The sequence below is a fragment of the Patella vulgata genome, chromosome 9 (genome assembly GCF_932274485.2).
Source record: "Patella vulgata chromosome 9, xgPatVulg1.2, whole genome shotgun sequence".
Lineage (NCBI taxonomy): Eukaryota > Metazoa > Mollusca > Gastropoda > Patellidae > Patella > Patella vulgata.
The window spans coordinates 9275813-9287451 of record NC_065887.2 but is presented as its reverse complement, the minus strand read 5'-3'; the positions used below and the strand labels follow the sequence as shown (position 1 = coordinate 9287451).

General features: G+C 39.0%; 1 protein-coding gene across 1 annotated transcript; it reads left to right on the top strand.

Moving 5' to 3' along the window:
* Positions 1-5386: 5386 nt before the first annotated feature.
* Positions 5387-5923, top strand: LOC126832615 (ficolin-1-like; the record flags this gene model as incomplete). The annotated part of the gene is made up of 1 exon (XM_050563459.1): positions 5387-5923. A coding segment is annotated over one exon (537 nt), but the record flags the coding sequence as incomplete, so codon positions are not given.
* Positions 5924-11639: the final 5716 nt, after the last annotated feature.

Genomic DNA, 11639 nt, shown 5'->3' with positions numbered 1-11639 from the left:
GCGCGATTTCTGAAAATATCAATTTTCCCATGGCCTAATCCACGCTAATGTGTATTATAATTTGTAATATAACATTTAATTTTGAAAACAAAATCAAAATAATTAACAACGCTATAGCTTTTCTCCTGGCTTGTATTCAGTCGGAGTATAAACAGAACCATCAATTAGATTTCGAGAACAGCTTAAGATGGCGGCGAACGTCACCTGAAAACAATCAGCCTATTGTAAATTACAACTTCGAAGAAATATAAACCTGTATTACGCGCAGATTATGTCGAGCAAAAGAAGTAAAGTGTAACATTTGCATGGAATTTCGCTTCATCGTATGTTTGTCAATACCAGGAATAGCATTTAACCATTTTTGGACTGACAACCCTATTATAAATTCATTATATCTGTATGTTGCCATTCTTCGAAAAATCGTTGAATTAATAACTGGTGATCCTTAAAAATCATTTTACACATTCCAACTATAATTTTAACACAGAGATCTTTGATATGGTTGATCGTAGAAACGATTTGAAGAATCAGTAAGTGACGCAAAACATGAGTTATCCTTACTGGTCTGAAGTAGAGAGTGATTACACACAGTCGATTTTCAACTGAAGACGAAGTATTGTTATACGAGACTGTGAGTTGATATCTGTTCGAAAAGAAATATTCTTAAAAGGAATTGACTGTCATGAGATAAGAGAAAGCGATAAAAATAAAAATGTTTTTATTAATTCTATACTTATCGTGTTAATGTTATTGTTTCCTGGTGTAGTTTAGTTCCTGTTTAATCTATGCTCCAGTTTAATTTATGTAGCTGTTTTATATTTATGTTCCTGATGCAAATAAATTTTATTTTTACAGAACTGATATTCTGTTATCACTACTAATAGTTTTACAGTATCTGTTATTGAATATGACAAAGTGCTCAATAACTTGTATCATATTAAGACCATAATTTATACATGTAAAATATTTATTTAGATACATCGAACCAATTTGAACTCGATATCTGCGAACCCTTTGAACCTCACGTTATTGATCTAAGATATAAACTGTGCTGTCCACTACATATATATACGTACATATTTTTACGTATTTAATTACGGACTAAATAATTTCCAGATGTAGTGATAATGCTTTTGATTAAATAGAATGTAATACGAAGGTATATACAAGACCCTGAGACGAGCGGAGAAAAGCAGAGGAGAATGAAGATCGGCCGTGGTTGAAGGGTGGAATGGTTGTCTTAATGTACCATGTTAATGTTATTGTTATATTCCTGATGTAGTGTAGTTTCTGTTTGAGTTATGTTCCTGTTTTATCTATGTTCCTGTTTTATATTCTTGTTCCTGGTGTAAATAAATTTTATATTTACAAAACTGATATTCCGTTATCACTAATAGTGTTACACTAACATTATGCAAAGATTTCGTTCCACTTGGTCTAGGAAACTTTTATGCTTGTTAACCAACATAATATCCAACAAGAAGGTGTTAAGTCGTACTGAAATTTTGGATACCAGCTAATATCTTCCAGTCGCATACTATCTCCAAATGTACCGTGACTTTGCATGCTCTTGGACTTACACCGAAGTCAAACACTTCCTATCGCCACTATTATGCGAACAATTAAATAAAGAAGATCCGTTACTTCTGAAGGAGCTGCTATGAGAGTTTCGGCCACTGACCCTTTGATCAAATTGAAGAGACTCTTAATGGTATAAAATACTACACATTCCATGGCTGCCCTTCTTTATCAACAGAATGATCTGGCCAAAGTATAAAAGTATATACCAAGATGTTTGTTCGAGCAAAACCAGAGCGAAGTAATATGTATCTTGATTTGGAGAGATATTAAAACCACTTGAACGCCCAGAAACGCCTATTGTTTCAGGAACCACGGGGAAGCGTACACAGGGATTTTGCTGCATACAATTGACACTGTGGATAACCATTCTCGGCTTACTACTGTACCACCAACTATATCAACATTGATACCTGGCGACGAAGAAAAATAAACTGGTCATGAAATTTCAACAAGCCTTGGAGAAATAGTCAGCCTATGTTTACCTACAGTACATGCGTTATCTCGTTGCGACAACACAAGTTCTTGGAAAACGAAAAGATTTTACAAAAATACGACAATAGCTTAACCCCACTTACGGAGAGAGCCTTGAATTAACTTATAATATAATGTTTTCTGTAATAAATTTAACCAGGAACAAAACACGCGCCTCTTGTACCCCTGACGAATTGCGTTACGTTATTGCTATAGGTCAACGGACACATTGGCAGCCACTCTTCCTCTAACAGACGACGCTTTACACTTACACACCAGACATACGTGGTGCAATATCATGAGGCGAAACCTAATATCCCTTGTCCAATTGATCATGGGTAGCGAAGAAATGGTGATAGTAGTCCCTGTTTTATTTGAGAAGGTATCTGTGAGAAGGACGTGTTTTTGCCCTATGATTCATGCTCAAGCTTGACTGCTTGGTCCGTGTTTCAAGACAAGTGGAGACCAGAGCCGCCAACCCTCTAAACTGTTACCCAATTCCTGCAACTCCACCGTCGAAGACCTAGGCCTACGAAGGGCAGTCAAGTCAGCCGCGACGACACCAAGGGTGGGGGTGGGGGATAACGGGTCGTTCGCCCTGGCGCCGATCAGAGCAGCCAGTCCGAAGACAGGTGCTCTTCGTCTGACTACCGCCGAGACTCGCTACACACCGGAAGATACGCCTACGGGGACGAACCCTTTCCCACGACCGATCCCGTCCTCCGAGAAAAACAAGTCCTTAATGCGTCAGGCCTCGCTCTTCATCGACGCTTTATTTAACGGTTTTCCATATGCAGACACTGTAAATATTATGCCGGATGTTGCAATGGCAATATATCAAATAAAGATATTTAAAACCAATCTGTTAAATTTATTCACTTGAATATCATTGTAGCATTTAGAACATTTGGAATTTCGTAAAAAAAACCCAAAACACTATGATTTTAAGTTTCTTTGTGGACGCTTTATATGGAATAAACCATATGTTATTACTGTCTAAATATAATAACTATATTAATCCGTTGTCATGGATTATTCAAAATCAAAATCTGTGTTTTTAAGATAAGGATTCCGAAGTTCAATTAACAAATTACCCTTTAATATGATAACAATGACGTCACTATTACATCACAGTTACGTCATATATGCAAATTTAAAAGTTTTGACCAAAAATATGACCTTGTCACCCATTACTCTTTCAGATGATAGTAAATGATTTTCAAGTTTGTTCAGCATCAAAGAACAAGAACCAAAAATCTACCCCATCAAATCTATTATCGTTAAAGAAACCTCGACCATTGGTAAAAGTGCCAAAAAAATATATTGGGCCATGTTGAAAATTTGCCCAAGAGCCAGTTTTGAGTTCTGGTGACGTGACTCTATCAAAAAATATCCAAAGTGTTTTGTTCTACCTCGGGTAGGGGTATCTCGCCATTTAAGCCCCTTTTTGGGCCTTAGCCGCTAGCCTATAACAACCTGACAACCCGCCATGCCTGACGGACTGCTTAGCCTCAACTACGTTATGATCATACAAAATATTACAAAAACGTCAAGGGGAGACGGTTCTACAAAGATGGTCGGTAGCGCCGTCACAATCCTTTTTGTCAACCCAGCTTTAAGCGGTCCTTTCCCTAGGCTGCCGTAGAGCTATCTGCCGACATGACGTCATTTTATAGGCTGCAGGCTGAGCTACTGACCAACCACAGGCTCGCATTCTGCCTGACAAGGACTGCCATTCCTGACAAGTTAACTTTTTACAATAATATGAATCGTGCGTAAGCTTAGCTTACAGCGACGAGGTCGGAGGTCCTAAAGAATCAGAAGTACCTAAGAGCAGCAAGTACTTCAAAATGCTTAATGAATTTAATATAATAATGAGATGTACAGAGTAAGTAACAAAAGTAACAAGCATTGTAAGGTCACGAATTTATTATAGCACACCATTAAATTAACACAGCATCCTACGCTAACAACACATTCATATGTGGATATTATTTGACTTGCTATCGTCCCCTTATATCCCGTCGCATAGTAATACATCATGACATGCCTTACAGAGAGAGAGAGAGAAATGGGGTTTAACGTCCACTCGACAAAGACTAGGTCATTTCGGGACTAACATATGGTTTAATTTTTTTACAATAATTCGCTTGCGCGTAGGTGTCTTTAGCATTGGGAGGAAACCGGAGGACCCCCAGAAAACCCACGAGGTTGGACAGGCAACCCTACTCCTTGTCACGTACAACTGGGGATTCGAAACCATGCCAGTTGACTCAATGGCAGGCCTTATGCTACAGCGCGCACGTGCTAACTATTCGGCCGTCCAACCCCCGACATGCCTTACAAATCAGGCTCAAAGTACCGATGTTCTATGATCTAAGATACGACTTGCTGTCGTCAACGTAAGTAGGCTACATTAGGCAAAACAAAATTGTAAACAATGTGAGCGTACAGCTCGTTCTATTTATAGTAACAATTAAACCTTTCAACAATGGCAAAGGCAACACTAATATCGTAATAATACCAACGATAAATACTTAACAAATGCAATAATAAAACAATGTGAAGATGTAACTATTGGTTCTTAACGATATAGTACACGACATTACCAGTGATCAGTGATAATGATATAATAATAATAATAATTAAATCTACCCCCCACCCCCACCACCGCCACATATAACAATATATTTATCGCGATCAAAAGGTTTTCGGAAAAGCGGCATATCTCCTGGACGGAAAAATTCGATGCACACCAAGGTCCAGTTGATTCAAGATCTTTTGGCCTCGAGGGTTTAAAACATTGGCATATATATTACATGCTTTGCCACCATCTGCGTAAAGGGGAACGCCCATTTTGAAATAATCTAACTATTACGGGATTATGGTGGTAACGAAGATATAGTTGAACGGTATTTAAAATCAATAAAAATTGTGACCTCTAGAGGCCCAGGTTATTGTTCGTACAATCGGGGGAAATAATCCAAGTAGTTACGTGGTACTACCGTGGTACTGTCGTGGTACTACCGTGGTACAAGTGTGCTACTACCGTAGGAAATAATCCAAGTAGTTACGTGGTACTATCGTGCTACTGTGTACTTTCTTAATTAGTGAGCGAGAGTCATACCCACGCAGATAACGTGGCCTGATAAACACATTGGTTTTACATAAATATCGACTGTATATATATTTTATACAGTCGGAAAAGTAAAACAATGTTATTTTTTTTTTAGGTTGTCGAGAAGGTTTACCATATTATGGCAACGAAGATGGAATTTACCTTGTATATCCCACGTTAGCACCCAAACCATTCAAAGTTCACTGCCTAAAGAGTGGAGGATTCGGAATGCTTCGCAGACATTCTACGCCTACTGTAAATTTCAACAGGCCTTGGTCAGATTATAAAATGGGATTTGGAAACATGCCCATCGAGTACTGGTTAGGACTCGACAACATTCATTTTCTTACCCAAGATTACACATACCGTTTAACTACGTCTGTATTCCTCCAGAATGGTACGAAGCTTCGATCTCGTCAGCGCGATTTTCAAGTGGGTAACGAATCAACATTATATAAAATGACCTTCACAAATTCTCTTACGGGAGAGAACGATACTCTTGGAGATTGCATGGAGGAAATGAAGAATCAACCCTTCTCGACATATGATAACGATAATGACAATGACGCGAATGTAAATTGTGCCCAGGAGTATCATGGTGGGTACTGGTTTGACGCATGCTCTTCATGCAACCCAACAGGGGAGATGATTAGACCAGCTTCCGGTTACCTACTGAATCAGACATCTGAAGTATTTTGGAAGAAAAATCTTGGGGATCTGGCACCATATAATTTGCGTCAGAATCTAGTTTAATAGTTCTACTGTATAATCTCTTCTGTCCTGTATGACAAATACAGAAAGTTGCAAACAATGTTTTTTAAACAGCATCTTTATTCACGATATCTGAATGCGATTGCCGAACAGACTCAGAGTAAGCCCATTTAAATCCCCTCTCCCTATGTTCTTGTTTCATCTTGAGGGAATAGACTGTAGTTAATACATGTTACTCCAAGAGCACAATTTACCTAGCATCTTTGTTTACCGCCCTACTTGTCTGACTCCCTTGCAGGACACACCGATCTGCACCAACATACACACTAAGCCAACAGCATATTCACTAAGCCACCACCATATACATTAGGCCATTACTCACTAGGCCACCATACCCAATAAGCCACCACCATACACATAAGGCCACCATACCCACTAAGCCACCATCATACTCACTAAGCCACCACCGTAACCACTAAGCCACCACCGTACCCACTAAGCCACCATCATACCCACTAAGCCACCATCATACTCACTAAGCCACCACCGTAACCACTAAGCCACCACCGTAACCACTAAGCCACCATCATACCCACTATGCCACTATCATACTCAATAAGCCACCATCATAATCACTAAGCTACCACCATACCCAATAAGCCACCATCATACTCACTAAGCCACCATTATACCAACTAAGCCACCACCATACCCACTAAGTTACCATCATACCCACTAAGCCACCACCATACCCACTAAGCAACCATCATACCCACTAAGTCCCCATCATACCCATTAAGCCACCACCATACACATTAGGCCATAACTCACTAGGTCACCATACCAACTAAGCCACCATCGTAACCACTAAGCCACCATCATACCCTCTATCATACTCACTAAGCCACCATCATAGTCACTGAGCTACCACCATACCCAATAAGCCACCATCATACTCACTAAGCCACCATCATACCCACTAAGTTACCATCATACCCACTAAGCCACCAACATACCCACTAAGCCACCATCATACCCACTAAGTCACCAACATACACACAAGGCCGCCACGATAACCACAGGTTTGTTTTCGTGAAGTGTTTTCCTCCTGTACTTACTTTTTTTGGTGTAAGTTGCTGTGTCAATCTATATATTATATAGACAATGTTCAAAATAAAGAAATTGGTTATTCACATAAATTATTATCCTTATTTACTGATTGACATCGGGAATGACACAATCATGGGCAGTATCTTGATGTTGTCAAATTTGAGTAAACCTTCCACGATTTCATAAATTTCATGGAAATTAACCACTTCAATCCCCAGCTGTTTCTTAGCAACACCTGAATTAAAGGTCTCGGACCGCCTGATTAGATACAGATTACAACAATGTTAACGAATATTAAACCGTAACGAATATGGAAAAAGCCTGCAATCCCTCGTGAAATGTATTACACATCTACGAGGGAAGGTGGGGGAGGGGAGGGGAGGGAATTTGAGCGCCTAATGAAACGAAGACAAAAGTAAGAGTCTCGCTTTCAGTTTCGCTTTCAGCCTACCTATAGACCGATCATTTTAACGTTCTACAGGCCAGGACTATAGGTCTGGACACCCTTACGTTCAAATGGAACATGGACGGATCTTGGCTCCACGGACAGGTGAAGACAAACTGCAAATTAGTTGTTGTTAGTTGTATTTTACGTCCGCTTCCACCGAGGTGATATCGCAGACAATAACATGTTATGTATTCAAGGTGCAATAATTTACAATGTGATTAGTGAAAAAGACGATAATTAGGTTTTTATATATATATGTACCAAAGACAATAGATAACAGATAGAGACATGAGATAACAGGTGCAAAGAATAAAAAGGTGCCAGTGGACGTTTACAAAACAGACGAATTTGTAACAAAACAGACATGAATGTGGACGAGCATTTGGACAGAGACAAACATTTAGACATAGTATGTACATATATATATATATTTAGGTCGTTTTCGTCGGTCTGGTCGATTTGTTCGGTTGAATGGCAGGGCGGTGCAACTCTTCCTTGGGGCTTGTTGGTGAGTGTAAGGCCTGGACCATTCTTCCTTCCGTTTGGTTTTGTTGTCCGGTATGATGGCTGATGTCCTCATTATTTCTCTTGTTCATTCCTTTGTTGTTGGTTCTCTGAAGGAAGAATCCAGCGCCTGAAAAGAGAAAGCTAGAGAAAAAGAGTATCTGGTCTTACGGTGGTTTTGTTTTTATTTAGTCTAGTAAGGCTTCGGGGGGGGGGGGCGGGGCTGGGAAGGGATGAAAAAAAAGCATTTATGGCAAGTTAGTGTGATATACAGTCAAAATTTATTAGGTGTTAATAATTACAATAATACATATATGGTGGCTTAATATGATCTACAATCAATGCTTATTTAGTCAAGAAATAGAAAATTTTTAAAAAAGTTTCAGGGTGTGTAGCGCTTCCCTCTTATGGGGGCATTTTTGCGCTAACACCCTAATTTATTAGTTGATTTATTAATTTTGTCGGAGTTTTATTAGTAGTGTAGGGCGGTTTACGCTTCCCTCTTGGGGACATGTTTACGTTCCACCCTACTGTAGAATTTTTTTTAAAAAGTTTCAGGGTGTGTAGCGCTTCCCTCTTATGGGGACATTTTTACGCTAACAGCCTGATTTATTAGTTGATTAATTAATTTTGTCGGAGTTTTATTAGTAGTGTAGGGCGGTTTACGCTTCCCTCTAGGGGACATTTTTACGTTCCACCCTACTGTTTTAATTGATTAATTTTATGTATTTGGACATGCCTATATTCTCAATAAAATCCCAGACAAGCTGAGATGTCTAGTATCTATCGTCAGGTTGTGGAGAGTTTTTCCCCTCTCTTCTAGATTCTTAATCATTGATTGACGTTCTTTGTTTAATTGATTACAGTTGATTAACAGGTGTGACGTGGTCGCAATTTGTCCACATGGGCATTTAATTGGCGTAACGGTGAAGTCTTTGATTACGTTTATCGTTTTAAGCCTCGTGATGAGTTTGCATATTTTGATTGAGGGATGATTGATGTAAACCTTGTCTACAAGATTGCTATCAATTTGATAGCGATGAGTATTTTCTTGTTTTAGGCGGGTTTTCCATGCATTTTTAATTTTATCTTTAGCTATGCTTGTGAATTCCTGACTGCTGTATTCTAAATTTTCTATATCGGTTAGTGACAACCCTTCCTTGGCTAGTTTGTCAGCTTGGTCATTGCCGAAAATATTGATGTGGGAGGGGGTCCATGCAAGGACTACCTCTCTTCCATTATTCTTGATTGTTTGATTAATATCCCTTATTTGGTGGATTATGTCCTGTCTACTTTTGGAAGAATCTGATTCTATGGATTCGATGCTGCTTAGGGGGTCAGATAAGATTACGGCTTTTTGGTGTGTTTGCGTGACCAGCCATTCTATTGCAGTTTTAATGGCCATCAGTTCTGCGGTGTACACAGAACAATGTTCTGGTATCCTTTTCCTGATGTTTAGCTTTGCCTTGGGTATGTATATGCCGTACCCTGTTGATCCTTGTATATTATTTTTCGATCCATCTGTGTAGATTTTGAGATAATCTGCCCATTTGGTGTCTATTAGTTCTAATGATGGTGCTCTAGCCTCTATGGGATTAGCGTGTTTGTTTGTGACGTTAATTAGGTGCGTGTTAATGATTGGATCGCTTAGTTGCCAGGGTGGAGTGACGGGGTAATTTTTTTGTTTCAATGATTGTTCCTTTTAAACTGTGCTTATTTAAGATATCGTTTGACATTTGCCCGAATGCCATGGGACGAGTGTTTTTCCTAAAGCCTATGCGTTTGAATTGTTGGAGGCACTTATACGTCGGACATTTTTCTTTTAGCATTTGCAGTTTACCCCAGTACTTGAGCGACAGTTCCTCTCGCCTGAGATCGAGCGGGGGTTCTCCCATCTCTTGTAAGGGGGCAACTGTTTTGGTTCCTATTGCTGCTCTTGTTACTAGTCTTAATGCTTTACCTTGTATTATGTTCAATTTATTTAGTTGTGTATCACTTGCATTTGCATAAGCCAGACATCCGTAGTCGATTACCGAGCGGATGAGTGCTCTGTATATTAACATAAGAGTGCTTCTATTTGCGCCCCATTGCGTTCCTCTGATGTATTTCACTAAGTTGAGTGTTTTCGATGTGCGACTTACTATGCTGTCTATGTGTGGTTTCCAAGAAAGTTTAGTGTCAAATATCATTCCTAAAAATTTGGCTTCTGTTTTGAATTCAGTTTTTGAACCGCTAAGATTTAAGTCTATTTTCCTGTTAATGTCGGTCGGATGAAACATTATTGCTACAGTTTTTCCTTCTGAGATTTTGAAACCCCAGTCGTCGGCCCACTTTGAGATTTGTTTTAGGGAATGTTGAAGCGATTGTTTGATTATACCTTTCCAGAACGAGCTATCGTTAGCAAATAGTGCGGATTCTGTGCCATTTCCCCCGTAGCTTGGAAGATCATTTATCATTATATTGAATAGTATTGGGCTGATAACTGATCCTTGCGGCGTTCCGTTTTCCATTTTGAATTTGTCACTTAAGCAATTATCTACGCGTACTCTGATATGCCTCTCGTTCAGAAAGTCTTCTATCCACTTGTACATTCGGCCTTTGATTTTCGCGTTGTGGAGTTGGTGTAAAAGACCATCCACCCATACAAGGCCGAAGGCCTTTGTTAAGTCAATAAAGATTGCGCAGAGGTATTGTTTAGCTGTCAAGGCTTTGGAGATGTCATGTTGTAATCTAATGATATGGTCTTCTGTCGACCTGTCGGACCGATAGCCACTTTGCTGTTTTGTGAAGATGTTGTTGCTTTCACGGTGAAATTTTAGTCTGTTTGTAATTATTGTTTCTAGTGTTTTACATAAAGTGGATGTGAGACTGACTGGGCGATACGACGTTGTTTCGTTTTTGTCTTTATTGTGCTTGTGTAGGGGAATGACTGAGGCAGTCTTCCATTCTTGTGGTGTTTTTTTTTTTTGGCCCATGAGAGATTGAAGATATCGAGGACTAACGCCAGTGCTTTTGTAGTACTATCAGATGTTCAGTCTTTAATATTCAATCTTCACGCTGTGTTTTCTTCCGTGACTAAGTTACAACTACAGTTCAGGTTCTTTTCTTAAAATTCTTTATTTCTACAAACTGGAAGTGTTACAATTCTTCCTAGTCTCAAATAACTAAATGGCTGGTATGACCGGCGGAGTGAGCTCTCCCAAATGCTATTTCCCCACCCTATTTTATAGGTGCCTATTCCTTTGTTTGAGGTGTTAATCTAAAGACTGATAACAACTAAGTTCTAAATATGGAAAGGACATGCACCCCAAACTGAACATCGCCAGGGATTGTTACCTTATTTGGTCAACAAATATGATATATGTTTTATAACAAAGAAAAATGTGAATGACCAACATGCTCATTAATCTATAGCTCAGTTAACGTATCAAATAAACCAGCATATACTTTCCATATTTGTGGTTATGAAGTTAGAATCAATAATATGAAAGATAACGCTATTGTTCTAGCAATCATATTTCTGCATTCTTGTCTTTAGACCCCATGTCTTGTTATTGTCACAATATTCATAGCCAATTTTAATTTGCGTTTCAGAATTTAACTTATACCATAGCTAATATTTTGACAATGGAGAATAATTAATCAAAATCCTAATATTATTTTACATAGATGTTTCAAAACACAAATTATTTCCCT